At 36.6% G+C, this 25,050-nt stretch overlaps 1 protein-coding gene across 1 annotated transcript in view; it reads left to right on the plus strand.

Moving 5' to 3' along the window:
• Window positions 1-6,546, plus strand: part of Pgm2l1 (phosphoglucomutase 2 like 1) — a 77,701-nt gene extending 71,155 nt beyond the window's left edge. The window contains exon 14 of the mRNA XM_003463435.5: window positions 653-6,546. Within this exon, the coding sequence (XP_003463483.1) occupies window positions 653-755 (103 nt within the window). The 3' untranslated portion in view covers window positions 756-6,546. The remainder of the gene's footprint in view (window positions 1-652) is intronic.
• Window positions 6,547-25,050: the final 18,504 nt, after the last annotated feature.

Raw genomic sequence — 25,050 nt, forward strand, 5'->3', positions numbered from 1 at the left:
TTGCTCACTTGCTGGTGACTGTCCATCACATCTGGCTATAGATTTAAAATGACCATTTGGAGCTCAGTCTCTAAACTAGTTACTCAGCATGCAGAGGTTAAAGGAAACCAATTTTTAAAAAACTGGTTATTCTGCATTTTTAAGTTCCTCCAAACTTGACCCTTAATGTAGAGAGCAGTTGCATTCCATGTTGCCTGAGAAACTCCTTTCTTGGTCCAAACTTCCAGTTTCATTGCCTGTTTTTATTTTAACAGTGTGGGTGACCACCCAGTTCTATTTCAGTCCCTTTCTCTAGCTAACTGCCTATTCCTAAGCGAATGAACTCAACCATCCTTTACAGTAACACCTCAGTGTTGATGTTGAAAGCTTATTAAATTGCCTGACTTAGGAATATAGTTTGGTTGTCCTATAATTCATTCCTTATCGTGTGCCTAGAAGTCTTATTAATGCAATTTAATTTGTTTAGGATAGTGTTTTCTTTGTATGTAATTTCTGAAAGTCTTATTTTGTTTTATTGAGTGTATTTTTCTTTTGTTTATTGATTATTTGATCATCCAATCAGGTATATATTCTCTTAAAAATTAAAATAATTTAAACAAAATTTAAGGCTGTGAAAATAAATAATTAAAAAATTCTCAATCCTTTTCCTTAGTGACATTACCCTTCTGGAAGAAGAATTAAAAAAACTCATTGAAGCTCTGATAGAGAATTTTCTTGAGCCCAGCAAGAATGGACTGATCTGGCGTTCTGTGTAGGATACCAGTGCATTATGGCTTTGTACTGGCACATGGAACAGAACCACGAAGGACTCCATCCCTCGAACCTTCTGTTAGCATTCTGTATCTCATTTGGCCAAGTATCTTTTCCTTCTTTCTCTCTCCTTTTTCTTTCTTTTCTTTTTGTTTGGCTGACTAAAGAAACTGTATAAATATGAAGTGTAAATGGAGGAAAATAATTCAGACTTTTTAATACTCTTGAATGAAAGTCATTAATTAAAAGTGTTCTGGTAACACATCATTCTTCCTTTAATACAGACATAACAACAACAAAAGTGAACTGTCTTATTGAAGTGTGGCTGATTTAATATAGTAATCCATATCTTGTACTTGTGTATAGCATGATTTATAAAAAGGCAACTAAATGTGGCATAATTATAGGATTAGTTAAGGAAATTAACCCATAAAAATGGAAAGAAGTGATACTATTCCTGCATTATCATGAAAGAGTGTCGTTGTTACATCATAGGTATTGATTTACAAATTAAAGTATTTGTAATAGGCTATTTAGCATTTCTAGTTTAGTACAGATGTTATAATATGTGGTTTTGTATCTGTTTCTAGTGCCCCTGGTGCAATGTAAATTTACTTCATGTATTTAAAACTCTGATGTTTACTGAACAGAAAACAATAGTGGCAACACTCTTAGTGGTTTTATTCTTGTCAGATTTCTTAGTGCCTTCTCAAGTCTGATACGAACTTAAACAGCATTCTTGCATTGAATACAATTTTATCAATTTTCAGATAGTTACAGAAAATCTTCCAAACTGTACAGGTGCTTCCTTCATATCAAGTGAGCTTGTTGATTTTAAAATACTGTGCTTATGAAAGAAGATCTGAATAAAAGCAGGCATAATGTAGCTATAGTTAAGTGTCTTCAAGTTAGGTTTGTATCAGTTATCTTAACCTTTAAGTAAAGAAAAAAATCTGAGTTGGTAAATAGCTCTGAATTTATATGACAGTCTTAACTTTGAAATAACATTTTTGAGAGCAGATTTATTACTTTATCTGATAAAGTAATGCTAATTTTAATAAAGCATCTAGATTTTAAATACTAACAAATGCTAAAACTAATGTTTAAGGCTAAGGTCCAAGGTATTCTAACATTTTTCTGACTGCTATGGAATTTCTGATCACATGAATATTCTTTATCTGTTTTTAATATGGAAAAATGTCTTAAGGAAGTCACTTTTGGTTGATTTTATAGTTTTCTAAAAAGATTTAACAGAACTTCTGTCTATATTTTCCTGTCCAATTTGCAAAAATATACCTGTATAACTAGGAGTAACAAAAACAAGGTTTTGGGTATAAGTATATAAACAATTTTTCCATAGGAACAGTACTGGAGTTGGAGAATTTGTTTCCTTAATAAGCAGTAATAATAATGCAAAGCCTAAACTAATTAGAATGGTTTTTGTTTTTGGTTGGTTGGTTGGTTGGTTTTGGGGTCTTTTTGTTGTTATTGTTGTTTGTTTTTGTCTTTTTGAGACAAAACAATATGGTTCAGGCTGGTCTTGAGCTCACTTTATAGCCAAGACTGGTCTCAAACTTGCAACTGTCCTCCTGCCTCAGCCTCTATAGTGCTAGGATTACAGGCATACACCACCATGCCTGGCTAATTAGAATGTTGATTAAATCACAGTTTCATTTGTTTTAGTGACCTGCTAACTTTGTTTGAGCGCCTATAATTTAAACATAATTTTCAAATTATTGCATTGCCACTATTGTTAATTTGTTCTTTCCGTATTTTATCTCTAGGTCTTGTATGATTGTAGATAATAGACAACTAGCTAAATATACACACCATTTTTTCGCAAAAGAATTTGTTTTCAAAAGTTTTGCACTGGAGAAGAAATGTGTAGAATGTTTTCTTTTATTTAAAAATGTGTAAAATACTTTTTGGTTTGTTAGTTCTTAGGAATGTAGATTATAACTTAGGAAAAAGCATATATTCTGCAAAGTGGTATGAACAGTGTTATATATGTATAAAGAACATTGTGTTTGGTTTTAGTATCTGTGTTTCTGTGACCAAAGAACAAATGAGGCTAATTAAATGGTAGCCCATTCATAATCACTAAAACCATGCCATGATTGTTATTCTCTTATGAAGAAAACAGTTTTATTTGAATGCTTTAATATGATGCAACATGGAAACCGTCTTAAGTTGAAGAGTCCTTGAAGTTTGGATTTTTTTCTAAAAAATGTTAAAGTCTAAAGTTGAAATTAGCAAAATTTTATAAAGCTTCCTGAAGTACATAGATTGAGGACACTATTTGATTCTACCCAAATTCTTGAGTCTGTCTGAGCATGATATTTGACACGAACTTGACGGAGTGGGTACACAGTGACAGCCCAGCAGGCAGAAGTGCTACCTATGAATCTCAGCTGCAGGCACTGTATTGTTCGTCTTTTTCTTTTTGAACACTCTCAGAAATGTGTACGTTTTCATTGAACATGTAAATAACTTTTCTGCAGGGAAAAATAAAAGAATGGGGCAAGATCAAAACATAAATTGAAAGTAAACAGTAAAAGTAGACACTATAATGGCCACTAAGACGGCACAAAAACTGTTTCTTGTGAAGAACAAAGCTGATACCATACAGGTAGGGAATAAACTGTGGGAAAGTTTACTTGTGTTTATTTCTTGTTATAATGAGCAGAAGTGAACCTATCATTTTCCTTTATTAGAGATCACTAAAAATGACTCAGTTTTAGGAGGTGAAAATAAGTGTTTCTGTTAGATACTAAATTCCTGCTAAGATGTTGTCCCTTGTGTTCAGAATCATGTGAGAACTCAGGAGGACATTAAGCAGAAATAAAAAATGTAGATTAGAAAACAAATAAAAATACAAACTATAGAAATAAAATATAGATTAGAAAACAAAGACCTAAGAAAAAGTTGAAAGAATTATGATCATTTAACTCTAGAAAGGAGAAAGCTATTGAGATCATTTCTTAAGTCATAAGTTATGCACTAAGGCTTTTATTAAAGGACTGAAGTGCTTATATCATACTGTTCCCCATTTCTAGGGAGGCGGACAGAGCAGAAGGAAAAGAGCTTTTTAAAAAGTCAGCATGGATTGTTTAAGACCTAACTTCTTGAGCAGAATTTCTCATAAAATCTCTCACTTGAAATCTGTTTTTAAAGGAATAAAATTTTTTATATTAAAGGACATGCTAAATGACTTTTTGAAAGATCTTTTCTTGCACCACAGTTTTTTAAAAATTCAGATTGGAACAAAAATCATGTTATGAAAAACCCTGATAGTAATATTTGGGTTTCAGCTGACAAAATAATTTTTGTTTATTTTGAGTAGTAGATGCATGAGTTCAATGAATAAAAGACCTGTTTAAATCTTATTTTTTAGTTGACCTTAAAAAAGTAAGACTTGAACACATTTCTGTTCCTCTTAAAGAATATATAGCATTATAGGATATTTGAGGAGTTTGTTTTAAATGTAAAGTATTGTTATTTGGATACTGTAATTTCAGCAAAGAGATTCTGGGAGATTGCATACTTTGTAATATCTGCATACTGATACAACAGACATGTTAGTGGGAATCTAGAGGAGAAATTGTCCTATGAACTGCTGCTATTGATATTTTTTCCACATGTTTTCTGCTGAGGTTTGTAATGCTTGAAAAAAACCAAATTCTGTTTAGATGCAGTTAATTTTCTCTCTACCTCCCTGTTTCCTTAGGCATACTCTTCTAGGTTTTCTAACTGAAAAACTACCCTGTTGTCTCACTGATAAGAATCCTTTTTTTGTACCAGAAATCAAACTCAGGACCTTATGCTTGCCAGGCAGGCACTTACGTCACTGAGCTATATCCCTGGCCCCTAATAAGAAATCTTAACTATGTTCATTCAGAACGCTTTGAGCTTACTCATAAACTATTAATGAACTTTTTATTTTATTACTGTCAGAATATTTAAGACATTATAAGAAGTAATTTTAAATCTGTTTTATAATCTGTTTTTTGGTCTGTCTGATACTGCTTTATGTTAATTCATGATAGCCCTTTACACTTGTTTTCTGAACTTGCTCGAGAAATTAAGGAGGAAACAATCATACCAAAATGGTTAGTTGACCTAGCATTTTATATGAGCATTCCTTATACTTTGGGGAACCAAAGCACAAAATTTCCTCAAATCTTTTCACATATTTCCCTCAAAGCAGTTTACCCTAAGATATAAGAAGTCTAAGTGAAAAGAAGAGATTAGCTCATTTCTGACTCTTTGCAAACTGCTCCTTTCCTGCTTTAATTGCAGCAGGAACTGTAACATTCACCAAGTCATCTTTCTGCTTTGTTAATTCAAGATTATGTCATTTAATAAGAGAATCTATAAGAATGAGTGAAGTGATCAAGATAGGGACAAAGTGACATATCTAGAGTTTGCTTCTCAATTTTTCTTCCACCTGCAGAACCCTAAAGCAGAAGAGCATAAAGGGGAAGGAGGTCTGAGAGCAAAAGCAGAAGCAGCCTGCCTCTGGCATAAAATTTTGTGTTCTGACCTTATATTGTAAGTAAATGTCACATTCTTCTTACTAAAACTTCTAATATAGAAATATTATCTTCAAAGAAAGAAAAAGGAAGAAAGGGAGGAAGGAAGGAAGTCTTCAATCTCCCCTGAAGCTAGTGCTGCTGGGAAGGAGCACTGTATGTATCAGGTGCCTCTCAGTGTTTTCCCCCTCTGCATGCTTAGTTGCTACATATCCCTGGGGATGCACACCCAGACTTCAGTGTGAGAAAGGTGAGCGTGGAATATATTGATATTCTCTGTATTTGAGAGACTGAGCTTCTAAATCACTAACACTAAATTAAATGGACTTGAAACAGTTATGTTACTGTTGAACCGTACTATATGGTCTGAGATGTTGGCAAGTTTATTCACTTTAACTTATTGGCATCCTTGACTAAGAAGGAGCACCTATCAATTCCTGCCACATTAAAGTGGGGGGAGGAAAGGAAAAGAGCAATCATTGTCTGTCAGCTCCCTGAGAGGAGCTCCCTGAGAGCAAGAGGTGTAGTTTGTAATTTTTCATATTCATATACCTAATTTCATACCAATTATAGGGTGTTTAATTTGTTTTAATAGGAATTAAGGGATTTATTTTAAGGAAGCAAATAGCTTTTTAAAATTAAAAGAATTAATTTTTCTAATTCAATTTTTTACTCTCATTACTGAAATTTATAAGTGATGCTCAGTTTCTGTGGGGAGAGCAGAGCATCTTTCTGCATGGAAATTGTATATAATGCCTAGTATTTTACATCCAAAACAAGCTGCTGCCCAGAAAGGCTAAGCAATTATCCATGTAGATTTGATATCAGTAGTCTCAGTGTGATTTTGAGTCCTAATAGTATCTTCCAAGTGAGTTACAACTAATTTGGTAGTATTTGCTGTGTTTTTGCCCAACATCACGATCATCATGTGTCTTACTTTATATTAAAAAGCAAAATCCGCTTCTATATATGGTGAGGCCTTCCTGTTATAGGCTAAAATAAACTCTTAGTACACATCATTAAACATGCTGGATCAAATATACACAGTCAAGAATTAAGTATTTTTCTAAGTGTAAAGCAGTAGTTCAAAATTGTACTATTTAACAGTTTTTTGTCAACATCCGTTTTTTTCTCTACAAAAATACCAGGGTGAATTATAAACTGTTGCCTGTGAGAATTTGCACTTTATATATTTGTGTGTGGATTTCTTGTGGTTTTAGTCAAATGAGGTGTTATCAGTAATAAACAGGTCTCTTTATTGGCATGAGTTTCTGTGTAATTTTTATTATCGTAGATACTGTGTAGTTCTTAAAGTTTCAGTTTACCCAAACTGAAATGTCTTTTAAATATGCATGACATATCCTTGATGTACCAGAGTTTGAATAAATATTCTGGCTGAGCACTCAGTAAATCCTTCTGGATCAATTCATCACAAGTTCCATTAAGTAGGGGCTGTGAATGTAACTCAGCAGTAGAGCACTAGCCTAGCATGTGTGAGGCCCTGGGTTTGATCCCCACTACCACAAAGAACAAAATTTCTTTCAGTCTTATTTTTATTTTTCTCTCCTTCAGTTGACCTAATTTGTTTATTCAAGTTAGCACTAATTCCCACAATAAGATAAGACAGTTAAAAGTTTGAAAATCTCTGAAAGAAGTAGTGATGGATCTGTGATACAATGGTGGTGGCAGAGTAAGACCATTTCTCGAGGGCCATCATGACTGTAGTCCTGGTCTCCAGCACCTGTCTGTCCCTTAATAAGACTCAAAGGGAAGATAAGTAAGATTACTTTTGCACAGGGTGCTTCTATCACCTTCTAAACTGAATATTCGGAGAACCATTTGGACCCCCTCCTTAACCCTTCCCTCTCTTTTAGGTTCTTTATGTCACAAAATCAAGTGAACCCATTAATTCAATTCCCTACAAAGTGGCAGGGAAGGGTACATGATATGCAAATAAAGCCTACTAAAAGGAGTGGGACTGGGTCTTTGAATGCAGAGTGAGAAGCAAGGACCCTGAGACTTGCTAGCTAACTTCCAGCCTCACTGCAGTTAGCCTCAGGCTAGCCATGGAAAGCTAAGTGGGGCAAAAGCAGAGAACACTGATGCCTCTGTGGTCAGGGAATGAAGACAGAAAAAAAAATATGGAGGGATAATTAGACCTAATAAGATTTTTTTCAGTTTTTCACCCTTTCCTTTTGTGCATGCTTCCCCCTTGTGGACAAGTAACTCAGAATCTGTCTTCAAGTAGGAGCCCAAATTCAGTCCCAGAATTTTTCTCTATGGTTAGGTAAGTCTAAGAGTCAAGTCAGAATCTACCTGAAGTCACAGAGTGGATTCCTGACATACCCAAGGCATCGTCTTCCCCCTCTGCTGCTCTCTCTCATACAACCTAAAGATGCTATTGAAAATTCATTCACAATATTTTAGCCTTCTAGCCAGGTAGGACCCTCTCAACATCTATACAAAATAAGGTCCAAAGAGGAAAAGGGATTTCCTAGAGGTCATAGAGAAGGCCAGTATCTAACTTGGTAATTCTCAGGTCTCTTTCTCCTATTTGTATGTAAATATTACTAGACGGTAGAAGCAGAACAGTGAATTAGAAGTTAAACCTACACCTCAAGAAAAGAAAAACACTTAAGGGGCAGCAGAAGTACTCCTGTAGAGGTAAGTATAAAATGATGCAGGAGGACAAAGGAAGTGGAACTGTACTGGGCAAAGCCCAGAAGAGAGCATGAAGAAGGCAGGAAGTATTTTAGAGAGGCTGGCATACAGGTTTCCAATCTCAGCCCATATAACACCTCTAATTTTCACACTCTCTTGCTGAGTGAAATGTGCCAAATCCAAATATCAGCCTAAAAATACAGAGAAGAGGTCTGTATTTTTAGGCTGATCTTTCTTTCCAAGATTCAGAGCTCCATATGCAACAGCTTCCAAGTCATCTCTACCTGTACATCCCACAGGCACTTGAACTTAAGCTGTCTAGTTCTGACCTTTTCTTTCTCAGTGCAGATGCCCCCTACTCATGCCACCACACTTGTTCCTTATTGTGGACTGTCAGAGGGAGCCATCATTTGTTACCTCCCCAGCTTCCAGCAGAATTTAGCACCAAATATTGCAAATTGTGCTTCCTAAATATGTGAAAATTTCTTCTTGATGCAGCAGAATGGAAGTGAGATTTTTATGACAATAAAATGCAGTCAGATGATACTAGGATAATGGAGCCACCTTTGAGTTTTGGAGGAATGGTGTGCCATCCAGATCCGCCCAGCCCTAGCTGTGGCTTGACAGCATCTGTAAAAGATTTCTGGTTGTGAGCCTGGCTGGAACTTTGGGGGACCGGTAAGGATTTCTGGGACTTGTTTGCTAGCTGACTTCATTGTGGCACAGGAGAAAACTGGGGATGTTTAGAAATCCAAAGTGACAACTGTTTGCACCTTTTCCCCTATTTCTTGTCTTCTCCTTTAGTCCAGTCATGATTTATATACAAAACCCATCTTCTCTTTCTTTCTTTCTTTTCCTCTAAACGGTTAAAAATAAAGGTTGATTTGATTATCCTTCCAGCTCCATACAAACCACTTACTGGCTATGAGATCTTGAATAATGTGATAGCCTCCAACAGGGTCCCTGAAGATTCCCCCCTGGCAGAAGTGATTACTGGTCACTTCTGAGATTAGGATATAAAGACAGTGTGGCCTCCATCTTGACTGCCCTTTCTGTGACCATTTTCTCTGGGTGAAGCCAGAAGTCCCATGGATATTGTCATATGGGAAGAAACTGAGGCCTCTTTCCAATAGCCATTTGGGTGAATTTAGAAGCCCTGGATTTTTGTGTGGGTTAGGAAGATGGATGCAGCTTAGCTGGTGGTTCTGCCTTAGAATCTCCTTCAAGTTGCAATCCTAAGGAGGTATGACTAGGGCTGAGGGATTAGCTTCCCAGAAGGCTCACTTATGGGACAGTAGCAAGTGGTTTCAGTTCCTCTCCCATAGGGTTGCTTGAGTGTCCTCATGACTTCGCAGCTGATTTCCCTCAGAATGAGTGAGCCAAAGAAAGAACAAGACAAAAAGTACGATGTCTGTTATCATCTAGCCTTGGAAGTTACACACTATTGTTTCTATAGAATTCTATGATTACACAGATCAACCCTGCTGCTATGTGAGAGAAATTATGTGAGGTACAAATTTTGGGAGGTTGGGGGGTCAATGGGGCAATTGTAAGACTGGCTACCACAGAGATTAACCAGTTTTTAAACATTAAATCAGCAATCCCTAAAGGACATTTGTCTTAGTTATTTTTATGTTACTGAGACAAAATAGCTGATGCCCACAGTTAAGGAAGGAAAGGTTTATTTAGCTCAGTCTCAGCGTGGAGATTTCAGTCCATATTTTACTGGCTGCAAGGCACAAGGCAGAGGAGCAACAGTTCATGGTGGCAGAAGATCGAAAATAAGCAAGAGGGCAAAACAGGCCTCTTTCTGCCCCTTTTTTTTTAATCCAGACTTCTGGGATTCTGCTAATCCAATCAATGGAATGATCCAGCAATCACTCAGCCTTAATCCCAACATTACACTACAAATCAGTTACATACTCTAGATTCAGCTGCTTCCAAAAAGCACCATTCCCATGACCATGTGACACTGGGGGGACATCCAGACATAAACCATAGCAACATTCAAGTGCAGATGTCAAGTGATAGAAATACAACTCTGAGGCTTGTAAGAGAAGTCTGGGCTAGAGATACTAATTTGGAAGTTATCAAAGTACAGAAATACTTAAAGCCATGGAAATGAGAGTACAAAGGAAAGAGAGCCTTGCTTTTAGGACTCCAACACTTACTTTCTTCATTTTAAAATTATGATCTCATTTGTTGTAATGAAAACTTTAAAATAAAATGAGAAGGAAAGATACCATAAACACCCGTGTACCCACCACTTAGATCAGTAAACATCAGCATTTTTCTTTATGGTACTAGGGGTTGAACTCACGATCTCACACTTGTCAGACAGGCACTTATGCCACTGAGCTAAACCCCTGGCTATGACAGCACTCTTTCATTTTTCCAATATCTTTCTTTTAAACCCTTCCTATCCAATCCTTTGCACCGACCTCCTATATTATGTTTTTTAATTGCTTAGCTTTTGTTGAATAGCAAACCAACCCAAGTAAAACAGCAAGTATTTATATGGCTCATAACTCTGCAATTTAACAACTTATGCTAAGTTCAGTTAAGTTGTTCTGATCTTAGCTGGGATCATTTATGGATCTGAGGTCATCTGCTAAATTAGTTAGGTGTTGGATAATCTACAATGGCTTCCACTGGGATGACTCATATCTGTCCCGTCCTCCAGCAAACTAGTTCAGCTTTGTTCAAATGAGTGGCTGGATGGAGTACAAAAAAGAGCCAACACATGCAAGATATTCAGGCTTACACATAACATTCATCTCACCCTTCTGCTGCATTATATTGGCCAAAAATGTCACAGGTCTAGTACAGATTTTAAGAAAGGAAAACAGTCAACATATCCTGATGGCAGTTATTACAAAGTCACAGCTCAAAGAGCGTGGATTCAGGAACAATCAACTGAAGGATTGTGACCATTTTTGTAACCTAAAAAACTTCATTCTTTGAATGTAATTATTCAGATTTCTTCCACAGGAAAAATATGTTTACTACCATTCCAGGACCCCAAAATTCTCTTGCAATTATGCCATCAAGCTTGAGACCTACACCCTCATAAAACAGCACTGTTGAACATAAAAGATCAGATAAATTACTATAAGGGGCCCAAATCACCCACTGTCACAAATAGATCAGCTAGACAAAAAAAATCAACAAAGAAATATCAGAGTTGAAAAAGCCTTCAAACAAATGAACTTAATAGATATCTATGGAGGGTTCCATCCAACAACAGAATACACATTCATTTGAGCAGCACATGCAACTTTCTCCAAAACAGCCAAAAACAAGTTAAACTAAATGTAAAAGAACAGAAATTATACCATACATATTACCATATTATAGTGCAATGGAAGTAGAAATCAACAAAAAAAACACAAAATTTAAGCAAATGTATGAAAACTAAACAGTACACTCTTGAACAATAATGGCTTACAGAAGAAACCAAGGAAAAAATAAGATAGGATAGTTTCTAGAACTAAATGAATACCAGTACAATTTCCAGAGTTTATGGGACACAATGAAAGCAGTCCTAAGAGGGAAGGTTAAAGCTATGAATGCCCCCCACAAAAAAGCTATGAATGCCCATAATATCACAAAAACAGAACAAAGTCAAGTAACTTGACGTTGCATCTCAAGATCCTAGAAAAGCAAGAACAATTCAAAACCAAAGCTAGTATAAGAGAAGAAGTTATAAAGATTGGAGCATAAATCAGTTAAATTGAGACCAAATAAAACAAAATAAAAAAAATCAAAGATCTGGTTCTTTGAAAGAATGAACAACATAGACAGACTCCTAGTCAATGAAACAAAAAAAGGAAAAAAAGTCCCAAAACAATGCAATTAGAAATGAAAAAGGTAAAATCACAGTGGACACTGCCAAAATAAAATAAAATTATTAAAAACTACTTTGCAAATTTCCACACCAATAAACTGAAGAATTGACAAGAAATTGATAGATTCCTACATACATATGAATTACCAAAAACTGAACGAAGAAGATTTAAAAACTGAAGTATCCAATAACAGACAATGAAAACGAAGCAACCAACAACTAAGAAAATACCAGGTCCCAGTGGATTCACTTTTGAATTCTGCAATGTCAAGGAAGATATAACATCAATGTTCTTGAAGTTCTTTAATGAAGCTGAAAGAGAAAGAGTACTCCCAAAGTCATTCCTGGAAGTTAGCATTACCTTAATTTCAAAACCAGACAAGGACCCAACAAAAAAAGAGAACTATTTTTCAGTGAACATAGATGCTAAAATCCTCATCAGATACTAGCAAACAGAATGCAGCAAATCATCAAAAAGGTCATATTATCATGACCAAGTAAGGATTCATCACAGGGTTACAAGGATGGTTCAACATATATAAGTCAATAAGTGTAATACACCACATAAACAGAAGCAAGCACAAAAATCACATGATCATCCTCAACAGGTACAGAAGAGACCTTTGGCAAAATCCTATAGCCATTCATAATTTTTTTTTAAAAAGTCTGAAGAAAATAGGTATAGAAGGACCTTATCTGTATCCTATAAAAGCCATTTATGACAAACCAGTGACCAACATCATATTAAATGAAGAGAAGCCATAAGCTTTCCCTCTAGAATCAGGAACAAGAAAGGGATATCCACTGTCATCGTTTCTGTTCAATATAGTTCTTGAAATATTAGCTAGATGAGGCAAAAGAAAGAAGTTACATATATATATATATATATATATATATATATATATATATATGAGAGAAAAAGAGAAAGTCAGACTATCATCATTCACACATGACATGATCGTCTATATAGAAGACCCAAAAATTTCATTAAAAGAGTTTTACAATTAATACATTCAGTAGTATAGCAGGATACAAAACATATAAACATCAATAATATCCCCGTACACATGAGTAAACTAACCACAAAAGAAATTAGGGAAACAGTGCCTTTACAAATACCACCATGAAAGTTAACCTAACTAAGGAAGTGAAAGAGCTATACAATGAAAGCTTTAATACTCTGAAAAAGATTAAAGAGCTCTAAGAAAATGGAAAGGTATTCCTTGTTCTTCATAGGAAAAACCAAGAGAGTCAAAATGGCCATACTTCTAAAACTGATATAGAGATTTAATGTGTCCTCCTATATTCTAAGCTATTTCCAAATTACTTATAATATACAATGTAAACCTATTGCTACACTTTATTGTTTAGCAAAAAATGACAAGATAAAATGTACGCATTCAGTAAAGGCACAAATTTACTGAATATTTCAGTACACCATTAGTTGAGTCCACAGATGTGGAACCCATGGAAATGGAGGGCTGTCTATACCTTTATAAATTAATCTCTTTGCTAAATCAACAAACTGGCTAGGATTACAGATGCAAGCCGACTTCTAAATGCCACCAGGGGGCACTCTGGGAATGGTTAAGATTTTCCTAAATCATGCTCCTATCTACTTTGAATAGAAATGTGATTTTTATAGTGATTGTTTTGTGTTGTGTTTTAATATGTTTCCTATTGAATTGCTGGAGAGAGAGCTGTAACTGAACTGTCTGCAGGTTTGAAGGACTGAGTATCTTCTGTTGGTATCCACTTCCTGCCTGCAATATTTCTTCAGTGTGGAATCATGACAAGAGCTTTCTCTTTGTCTTCCATGATTTATCTTCCACATCAACTGTGGGGATCCAGGAATGGAATAATTGTTTCTATCTTAAATATAATAATTCTAAGCCAGGTGGAATGGTGCACTCCTGTAATCCCAGTTATTCAGGAGACTGAGACAGAAAGGTCACAAGTTGAGAACACCAGGCACTTAGGGAGACCCTGCCTTAAAATTTTTTTAAAGGACTGGATGTAAGGATATAGCTCAGTGGTATCCAGGGAGTATCCCTAGATTCAATGCACAGTATGGCAAAAAAGTGAAAGATCAAAGAAGTAATTTTCCTAAGGACTCACAGCTGGTAAATAAAACATGAACCTGTAACTTCTAAATATAGAATTATTTGTTCAACAAAAATATACGGCAAGTCCCCGACTTACATTTGAATTGCAGACTTTCACAGATACTAACACATCTTGCATTAGGAACATTTCTAGGTGCAAACAAACTATGGAAGTAGCTCATGTGTCTGTCAGACATTGTCACAATTCTGCTGCTTTGTGTTTACTGTACTGTTCGAAGGTGTACAGTAGTACAATACACTCTTGGACTTACTGTATTTGTATGTGTGTATGTTTGGTTTTTTATGCTGTATATTGTATATTTGTGTCAAAAGTGTGTAAGACTCACTTTGTCAGACTTACAAACAAATCTGATTCATGAACATTCTCCAGTCATGGAACTAGTTTGTAAGTCAGAGACTTACTGAGTTCCAGGCTCAGTAAAAAATGGTAGGGACACAAAGTCACATTGTTGTGGGTTTGTGTCTAGGTGTCCCCCAAAAGCCTCATGCAATCATGGAGGCTGCTGAGTCTGGCATTTGTGATCAGTTAATTCTCTAGCACTGGGATTGGCAGTGTGAGTGCTGCACCCGCCCCTAGGCAGGAGCAGGCATACAATATAAGGAAGGGAAGGAGGCTTGGTTTTTCCCCTTTTGCCCTTTGGCTCTTTTGCTTGCCGCCATCACGAATGGCTGCCCCTCAGCCATGCCATCGTTGCTTTGGGTCCAACTGAGCGTGGACTAAAACTTCTAAAAACTATAAGATGAATAAACCTTTTCTGCATTCATTTTGGGCATCAGATATTTTGTTTCAACAAGAGAAAAGTAACCAAGACACACATGTTCCAAATGTAATGTTTTACAAGAAAAACATGCTAAAGCTAGAAGAAACACTGAAAATCAATTAATAAATTATTCTTAAACATACAAGTTCCCTGGAAAGCCTGTTGATACAGATTCAGAGCAGAGCATGTAACATCCGTGTAACCCTTGCTACTGGAGGTTATGACTAGAGGAACACACAAGTGAGGCCAACCTCAGCAGCTTTGTGTCAAAATAAAAACTCAGAAGAGCTGCAGTTGTAGCTAAGTGTGAAGACCCTGTATTCAATCTCCAGAAGGAAAAAAAAAAGTCCCTAAGGAAATGACTCAGAGTGTAGGAGTTAGCCAAATTATGTATGAATCAGAAAGAGCTTGGCAGAAACAAGAACTGATGAGACCAAAGGCCAGCATGCTTGGAGTGGAGTGAACAGGGGAGGTGACGTAAGCTGAAGCTGAGAGTAACAGTGCTTTTGGAGACACTTTTCTCTTTCCATACCTTCGTATTTGAAAATCTCTTTTTTTTTTTTTTTTTTTTTTTTTTTTTTTTTGGTGTCAGGAATCAAATCATGACCTTGTGTTTGCCAAGCAGGCACTTTGTTGCTGAGCTAAAACCCCGGTCATATTTGAAAATCTTGATCTGTCCCTCCGTCCTTTTATTTATACCTCAATTATTCTATTTTTTGCACTAAAAAGCCTAATTATAGTAACATTTCCTCAAAGGTAATAAACATTTTTCACTTTTTGACATTCAAAACAAAAACAGGGATAGTTCCGTAATATAAGACCTGTATCAGTGGTGGTGAACCTATGGTATGTGTGTTAATTGTGTTTTTCTTTAAAGACAAAAAATGTTAATGTAGAGGGGTTTTTTTCCCTAAACTAAAACCTTAATACACAGGTTTAGTCATAATGTTGGCACCTGGTGATAAATAAGTGGGCTCAGGGTTGTAGTTTGGCACTTGGCCTCTAAAAGATTGGGCTTCACTGATACAGGTTCAAAACAAAACAAAAACCCAACCGTTTGCTAAGTTCAAAACAGGAAATTGAGGCTTTACATATAGGTAGAGAAAATATCTATTCTAATATCACATTACTTGAATTTATAGCATAACTTAGTTAAATTCTAGTTTGGTTTGGGTTTAGTTGGACTTGCAATACTGTTGTTACTTAGAATGACTTCAAAGTCTTCCTGATAAGGCATTAAGACAAAATATTATCTGTAAGAAGTTCTGCTGGTGGAAAAGATGAAAGAGATACATGGAGCAAGCATTTGAGGATTCTGTCCTTCTGCTACTTGGCCTCAGATGCATATAGTCTTGAGAAGTACAGAGCAGAATGGGTAACTGAAACTCTAGTTTTCTGGCCATAGAACCACAAATGAGAACCTCAAGACCTTAAGGACTTGCAGATACCAGGTCACAAAGAGAAAAGACTATGGTTCCTGGGCTCCACCTCTGAGCCATTCATGAATACATTTGATGCATAATAGCATACAATAGACTTGAGTGCTGAGGTATGGGGTAGACCACTGTTCACATCTAAAACTGGTCAGTGGGTATGTGTAGCTGGGACAGGTCTGAATAGCATTGCAAAGGCTTTGAAAACTCAACTGACTTTGTGACCACAGCCAAAACAAAGAACAGCTGCAGAACTTCATGATCACCAAGCCAACCCTGCAAAGAATACTGAACGACAGTCTAGATATACATAGTAAAAAACCACTAAACAAGGCAGGCAATTAAACAGAATGGAAAGATAAAGATGCAACAGCAGAAAGATAACATGTCAACAATAAACCAACATATAACAGTTATAGCCATTAATGTAAATGGTCTCGATTCACCAATTAAAAGAAACAGACTGGCAGAATGGATCAAGAAACAACATCCAACCATATGCTGTCTACAAGAAACCCATCTAACCCAAAAGGAAACTCACAGACTGAAAATCAAAGGATAGAAAACAATACTTCATGCAACAGAAACCAACAAAAAAGCAGGGGTAGCTATTCTGTTTTCAGACAATGTGAACTTCAAACCAAGAATGATCCTAAGAGATGAAGAAGGTCACTACATACTGGTTAGGGGAAAACATCAAAAGGAAGAGATAACTATCTTAAACATATATGCACCAAGTTCTAGAGCACCCAGTTATTGAAAGCAATAGTATTAATAGAAATGAAATAGAAAGTATTAATAGAAATGAAAAATTAAATAAGCAATAACACAATTATAACAGGAGACCTTAACACACAATTGACACCAAAGGACAGATCAACCAGACAGGAAATCAGCAAAGAAGTAACAATACTGAATCATACCTGTGAACAAATGGACTTGATAAGCATAATACAGAATGTTCCATCCAGTAACATCAGAATAGACATTCTTCTCAGCAGTACATGGGACATTCTTTAAAATAGACCGTATACTAGACCACAGAACATATTCAAATGAATACAAAAGAATTGAAATTATCCCATGCATGTTATCAGATCACAACGCCATGAAACTAGAAATTAATGATAAAAGAAACTGCAACCCCCCCCCACAAACACATGGAAATTGAATAATACACTCTTGAGCAATCAGTGGGTCACAGAGGAAATTAAACAAGAAATTGAACAATACCTACAAGCAAATGAAAACACAAATACAACATTCCAGAATCTGTGGGATGCAATGAAAGCTGTCCTCAGAGGAAAATTTATTGCACTGAGTTCCCACATCAGGAAAACAGAATGAATACAAATAAACAACCTGATGCTACATCTCAAACATCTAAAAAAAAAAGAGCAAGTCAAGCCCAAAGCCAAAAGAAGGGAGAAAATTATAAAAATCAGAGCAGAAATTAATGCAATAGAGACTAAGAAAACAATCCAAAGAATCAATGAATCAAAGAGTTGGTTCTTTGAAAGAACAAATAAAATAGATAAGCCCCTACCAAACCTTATTTAAAAAGGAAAGAAAAAGCTCAAATTCACACAATAGGAAATGAAAAAGGCAAAATCACTACAGAATCTGTGGAAATACAGAAGATCATCAACACCTATTTCAAAAACCTCCACTCTCATAGGTTCAATAACTCAGAAGAAATGGACAGATTCCTAGAAGCACATGAAGTACCAAAGCTGGGTCAAGAAGATATAAAACTGGGGCTGGGGATTTAGCTCAGCGGCATAAGCGCCTGCCTTGCAAGCAGGCAGTCGTGAGTTTGATCCCCGGTACCGATAAAAAAGAAAAAGACAAAAAAAAAAAAAAATAGAAGATGTAAAACTGCTGAATAACCCAATTTCTATTAATTAAATTGAAAATGTAGTTAAGTCCTTACCTACAAAGAACAGCCCAGGCCCAGACGGATTCACTGCGGAATTCTACAAGGAATATAAAGAAGACTTAATGCCCACACTCCTCAAACTCTTCAATGAAATCCAAAGGGAAGCAATTCTTCCTAAGTCATTCCTGGAAGCAAATATTACTCTAGTACCAAAACCTGAGAAAGACCCAACTAAAAAAGAGAACTACAGGCCAATCTCCCTAATGAACACAGATGTAAAAATCCTCAATAAAATATTGGCAAACAGGATGCAGCAACTCATCAAGAAGATTATACACCATGACCAAGTTGGATTCATCCCAGGCATGCAGGGATGGTTCAACATACATAAATCAATTAATGTAATCCACCATATCAATAGAGCCAAAAGAAAGAATCACATGATCATGTCTATAGATGCAGAAAAAGCTTTTGATAAGGTCCAACATTCATTCATGATAAGAACCTTACAGAAAATTGGAATAGATGGTCTTTACCTCAAAATGATAAAGGCCATCTATGACAAACCAACAGCCAGCATTATATTAAATGGCCAAAACTGAATGCCTTTACCTTAAAATCAGGTACAACACAAGGATTTACCTTATCACTGCTCCTATTCAACATAGTACTGAAAATACTAGCCAAAGCAATTAGACAAGAGAGAGAAATAAAAGGGGTAAAGATAGGAAAAGAGGAAATTAAATTATCATTATTTGCAGATGACATGTTACTCTACATAGAAGACCCCAAAACTCCATTGAAAGTCTCCTAAATATAATAAATAAATTCAGCAATGTAGCTGGATACAAAATCAATATTCAAAAATCAATAGCATTCCTACACACTAACAACAAAATCACTAAGAAATAAGAGAAGCCACACCCTTCACACTAGCATCCAACAAAATGAAATACTTATGAATTAACCTCATGAAAGAAGTAAAAGATCTATACAGAGAAAATTGTAATACTCTGAAAAATAAATAGAAGAGGATCTCAGAAAGTGGAAAGATATCCCTTGTTCATAAATAGGAAGAATAAATATTGTGAAAATGGCCATTCTCCCAAAACTGTTATACAGATTCAATGCAATCCCAAGAAAATAACATCAACATACCTCATAGATCTAGAGAAATCATTCCTAAAATTCATCTGGAATCAGAAGAGACCTAGAATAGCAAAGACAATTCTAAGCAGCAAAGGCAAGCAGGAGGCACCACAAATCCCTGACTTGAAGTTATACTACAAAGCAACTATAATAAAATCAACATGGTACTGTAATAAAAAGAGATCTGAAGATCAGTGGAATAGATTAGAAGATACAACCACAACTACAAACACACTCAACCACCTTAATTTTTATAATGGGGCCAAACATGTTCACAGTCCCTTTAATGGACTGTGAAATGTTTAATAGACTCTTTGAAAGAGAACGACAGTCTCTTTAATAAATGGTGCTGGAAAAACTGGCTCTCGATATGCCGAAAACTAAAACTAGAATCATGCCTATCACCATGTACTAAACTAAAATCGAAATAGATTAAGGATCTGAATAATAAAACAGAAACATTAAATCTGTTAAAAGACAAATTCAGTAAAAATCTTGAAGACCTGTGAAGAAGAGCAGTGATAAGGTACATCCTTGTCTTGTACCTGATTTTAAGGTAAAGGCATTCAGTTTTTGGCCATTTAACATGATGCTGGCTGTTGGTTTGTCATAGATGGCCTTTATCATTTTGAGGTAAAGACCATCTATTCCAATTTTCTGTAAGGTTCTTATCATGAATGAATGTTGGACCTTATCAATAGGGGTAGGTAGAGAATTCATGAACAGGAATCAAACCGCACAGGAAATACTTCCCAGAATCAATAACTGGGATCACATCTTATTAAAAGGTTTCTGCATGTCAAAAGAAATCTCCAGCATAGTGAAAAGAAAACCCACAAACTTGGAAAAAATCTTAGTGAACTGTCCCTCAGACAAAGGGCTTCTGTCTAAAACATATAAAAAATTTTTAAAAATCAGATTCCCAACATTCAAGGATCCAATCCAATAATGGGCATCTGAGATGAATACACAATTCTCAGATGAAGAAATACAAATGGCAAATAAATACATGAAAAAATGTTCATCATCATTACTCATTAGAGAAATGCAAATTAAAACAACCCTGAGATTCCATTCACTCCAGAAAGAATGGCCAGGATCAAGAAAACTACCAACAACAAATGCTGGAGAGGCTGTGGGGAAAAAGGAACTCTTCTGTACTGTTGGTGGGAGTGTAGACTGGTGCAACCATTGTGGAGATCAGTCTGGAGATTTCTCAAAAAGCTGGGATTGGAAGTCCCATTTGATTCAGCTATTCCACTTCTAGGCATATTCCCAGAAGAACTGAAAACATCACACCACAGTGATATATATGCACCCATGTTTATAGCAGCACAATTTGTAATAGCCAGATCTTGGAAACAACCTAAGTGTCCAAAGCTGAGGAATGGATTAAAAAGTTGTGGTATTTTTATACAATGGAGTACTACTCAGCTGTAAAGAATGATCACATTGAGATATTTATAAATAAATCCTTGCAACTTGAGACCATACTCATAAGCAAAATAAATCAAACTCACATGTATAAATACCATATAGTCCAGACAAAGATAACACAAGAGAAGAAAACCACAAGTTAACTTTTCTTTTGAATAGACTATGTGTATTGAAAAATATAGTTTAAATTTTAAAACATTTATTATAGTAAAAAACACATTGCCATTATCCCCCCTCCTTCTCTCTGAACACACTTAGCCCATCATCCTTGCCACTTTCTGAAGCAGTTCTGGAGTCCTCTTTCAAGTCTACAATTGCACTGTCATGACTGCTTTGATGTCTGTATCAGTTCGAAATGTTTACCTTCATGGTTGTTTTGACTGTAGAGGAAGGGCCGGAAGTCTTATAATCTAGTGAAGAAGGTAGGAGAGGACCTGTAAGTGTTTGTATGAGCTTGACTTTTTGTTTGTTTGTTTTGGAGATAGAATCTCACTATGTAGTCCAGGCTGGCCTTGAACTAACTCATATACACCCAGGTTGGCCTAACTCATGACAGTCCTCCTTCCTCAGCCTCCTGAATACTGTGATTACAGGTGTACACCACCGTGCCCAGCTCTAGATTACATAGTGGTGACTATTCCACAATCTTGTTAATACAGTCCCCAAGTTTGGAAGACTGACTTAATTTTTTTTTACTTTATCATGGAACAAAATGAATATATACTTACTAAAAATCATAATTCAAATTTTGAATTTTGATCTTTCCTGAGGTAGCAGTCTGTTGTACAATACTCTTGAAATGCTGGCAGTAGTGGTAAGCCATAGTTTCTTATCAGCCAAATAATCACAAGGACAAAAAAAATCAATATTGTACAGTGTTGCTATGATAGTCAATATAATAGGAAATAAATTTTTAATTGATGATAATTTCAACTTGTGAGTTTATCAAGATTTAAATCCACTGAAATTTTAGGAAAATCCAACTATATACTAAAAAACAACTGTACAGGTAAACTTTATAGTGTGCAAATATATAGTATTCAGGATATAGTATAGGTGAATTTTTATGACTATCTCAATTTTAAAAAGGAGAAAATATTCAGGAATAAATTTAACCATATTGTATACAATTTCCTATAAGATAGTATGGATGTACTTTTGTCACAGTAAGCACACTTAACATCTTGGTTTCTGAATATTTTTTTCATTAAAAGTAAAGAGGGCTTCTTAGAGAAGTGACTGATTCCAGAACTAGATCTAGGAAAGTATAATGTGGCCTGGAATATGTCCTAAGAAACAAAGTATGGAAGTGCTTAAGGAACATAAAAGGACATATCAAAATGACACAGACCGTGTTGAAAGGGCTACCATCCACCAACTCTGGGACAATTTGATTATCAGAATAATGAACCATAAGGGCTGGGGATTTAGCTCAGCGGCATAAGCCTTGTAAGCAGGCAATCGTGAGTTCGATCCCTGGTACTGATAAAAATGAAAAAGACCAAAAAAAAAATAATAATGAGCCATAGCCAGTGCAAGTCATGAAGTCATACACAGTGATGTAATGAATAAGTAAATGAACAGAAGGGAAAGCTTTACATTGCCATAGAGGTCCAACAAATACTAATAGTCTATTAATAAGTATAAAATGCATATTCTTTAGCATTACAGTGGAGAAAGCTGGCATATATCACTTTGACCAAGAAAGGTGACACCACCGGCAAAGAACAAATCTTTATATCTTTATACTGAGAATAACAAATCTTTATATCTTTATACTGAGAATAACAAAGAATAACAAAGAATAGTACCTATTGTATTTCCAGGCCAAATTGCAACTATTTAAGAGGCAAAATCAAACAAACCCAAATTAAAAGACATTCTTAAAAATGCTCTCATATATCAAGATAACATAAGGAAAGACTAAGAAACTACCAGACTGAAGAAGCCAGAGATTGACAATTAAGTACAACAATGATCCTAAGCCCTAGATTTATAAAGCATACAACTGGTACAATCAATAATATTTGAATAATGTCTGTGGACTAAAAGTCAATATTTTATTAACATTTAATGTCCTAATTTTGATGGTTAAACTTAAAATATGCATTATTAACTTTGCATCTAGGTGCCATGTAAAAATCTTGAAAGTTATTAGTGCAATGTAGTAGGGCTGCTAGGAGACTGATGATGAGGTGTCTTAGTTATTTCCTTGTTGCTAGGACAAAATACCTGATTCCTGCAAGTTAAAGGAGGAAGACTTATTTTAGCTCACAGTTTGTAGAGTTTATAGTCCTTTTGAAGTTTCTTGAAATACCCAATGGGCCAATTATATTGATGGGGGGATGGCTGCTAACCCAAGGAGCTGGAATATTTTGAACATGGGGTATTTTGCCAACTGGAGCAGAGATGGATCTTACAAAGAAATCAGATAAAAGTTAGCTATTCAGCCAAACTGTCACCATGCCTTGCTTTCCTGCCTTGCTACTTAAAAGAAACATCTGTTCTCAGTAGAACTCTATGCCTTTGTGGTTCCTCAATAAATCTGGGAGTTTGAGTCAATTTGGGGCTCCCTTAACCCTCCACAGTGATATTCTCTGTCTTCTGTCTTATGGGCTTGAAGTGGGAGTGATGAATCCAATGGCTCTTTCTGGTGACCTTGATGGCTGTGGGATAGGGTCCTTTCGGTTGATGTAGATTTGATTGCCAGGTTGGGCTGCTAGGGGGTCATCAGGCCTTTTGAAAACAGTCTAGTGGTCCCAGAACAAGTGGTGGATCAAGTGCAGAAAGGGCTGGAGAGCCTATAAGGATTTAACAAGTTCTCCATTAGTGACAGAAGCCAACTTATCATCTTGGACATGGGGGACTTAACGGGGCAGTTGGCCATCCATGGCTTCAAAAGGACTAGTGTCCTGGAGGTAGGGAGTACATCGTGCATACAAAACGGCAAAAGGAAGGAGACTTACTCAGTTTCTGCCAGTCTCAAGAGCCAGTTTTGAAATAGTTTCCTTTGTGGTTCTGTTTATTCTCTCTACTTGGCTTGAACTTTGAGGTCAATAGGCACAATGTAATTGCCAGTTGATTTCTAAAGCTGCAGCTAAATTTTGAGTGATGTGAGCCATGAAAGCTGGGCCATTGTTAGACCTCAGGAGGTGGGCAAACCAAATTAAGGCGCTATCTCATAGAGGAGTTTTTAGCTATGATGAGAGCTGATTCAGTCTGAGTGGTGAATCCTTCAGTCCACCCAGTGAATGTGTCTACGAGAACTAAGAGTCATTTATGCCCCCTCTTCTTGGGCCCATTTTAGCAAAGTCCATCTCCCAGTAGTTTCTAGGGGTAAGTCCTCATTGTCTCTTTCAAACATCTGTGGGAGCCAGCTTAGGGTTCACTTGAAGACATTGTGGGCATTTTTGGCTGATCTCTTTAGTCAGGTGAGATAATTTGGGGATGAGTAATGTAACTCAGCTAATTTGGTTCCTCCTAAGTGAATGGCCCACTGGGGCTCCTGGATGTGCTGGGGGCCTAATGCTTCTGGGATGAAAATTCACCCATCCAGTAAGGTCTGCCAGCCTTCTGGAGAAAGTTGGGCTTCTAGGCTCTTGGCTAGTCTCGAGTCTGAATCTGAATAGGATGGCTTAGGTAGCACAGGTGGTGGGAGAGCTGGGAGATGCATTATAGGCCCCACTGGTTTTATGCTACCTCTTTGGCAGTCTTATCAGTGAGAGCATTTCCATGAGCAATTGGGGTGTCCTCTTGTTGGTGCCACAAAAAGTACATATTGGCAACCCTTTGGGGCAACCAAATGGCAGCCAGGAGGTCTAAGATCTCAGGGGCATTCTTGATCTTTGTTCCTGCAAAGGTTAATAGTCCTCTTTCCTGATAAATGGCTCCATGAACATGGACGGTAGCAAAAGCATATGGACTATCTGTATATATTTAAGGATTATCAGTTCTGTCTGCTGAGCTGAAAAGTTCCTGACCCTAGATCTCGGGCCTATATAACCTCAGTTATAGGAGGTCACCCAGCTCCTGCCACTTGAGTACCTTGGTGGAAGTAACTACTACCATCTGTGAAAAGGATGGCTTCAGGCTGGGCAAGCAGGGTATCAGTCAGGTCAGCTCGCAGGCTTGAGACCAAGTCAATAATGTCCATACAGTTACATATTGGCATTGAGGGATCATCATCTGGCAGGAGAGTCACTGAATTGAGGGCAGAGGTGGACAGGAACTCAGTGTAGTCAGGATCCGGTAGAAGAGCTTGGTACTGGACAATGCAAGTGCTAGAAAGCCATCTATTGGGAGGCGACTGTAAATAGTGTCTCCATAGCATGTGAGGCCACTATCTGGAGTCTCTGGGCAAAAGTCAACTTAGGGCTGGGGATTTAGCTCAGCGGCACAAGCACCTGCTTGGCAAGTGTGATGTTGTGAGTTCTATCCCCAGTACCGGGGGTGGGGAGGGAGTCAACTTAGAGGCT

The sequence above is a fragment of the Cavia porcellus genome, unplaced genomic scaffold (genome assembly GCF_034190915.1).
Source record: "Cavia porcellus strain 051 isolate PalLab524CR breed Dunkin Hartley unplaced genomic scaffold, mCavPor4.1 scaffold_9, whole genome shotgun sequence".
In the NCBI taxonomy this organism is placed as follows: Eukaryota; Metazoa; Chordata; class Mammalia; order Rodentia; family Caviidae; genus Cavia; species Cavia porcellus.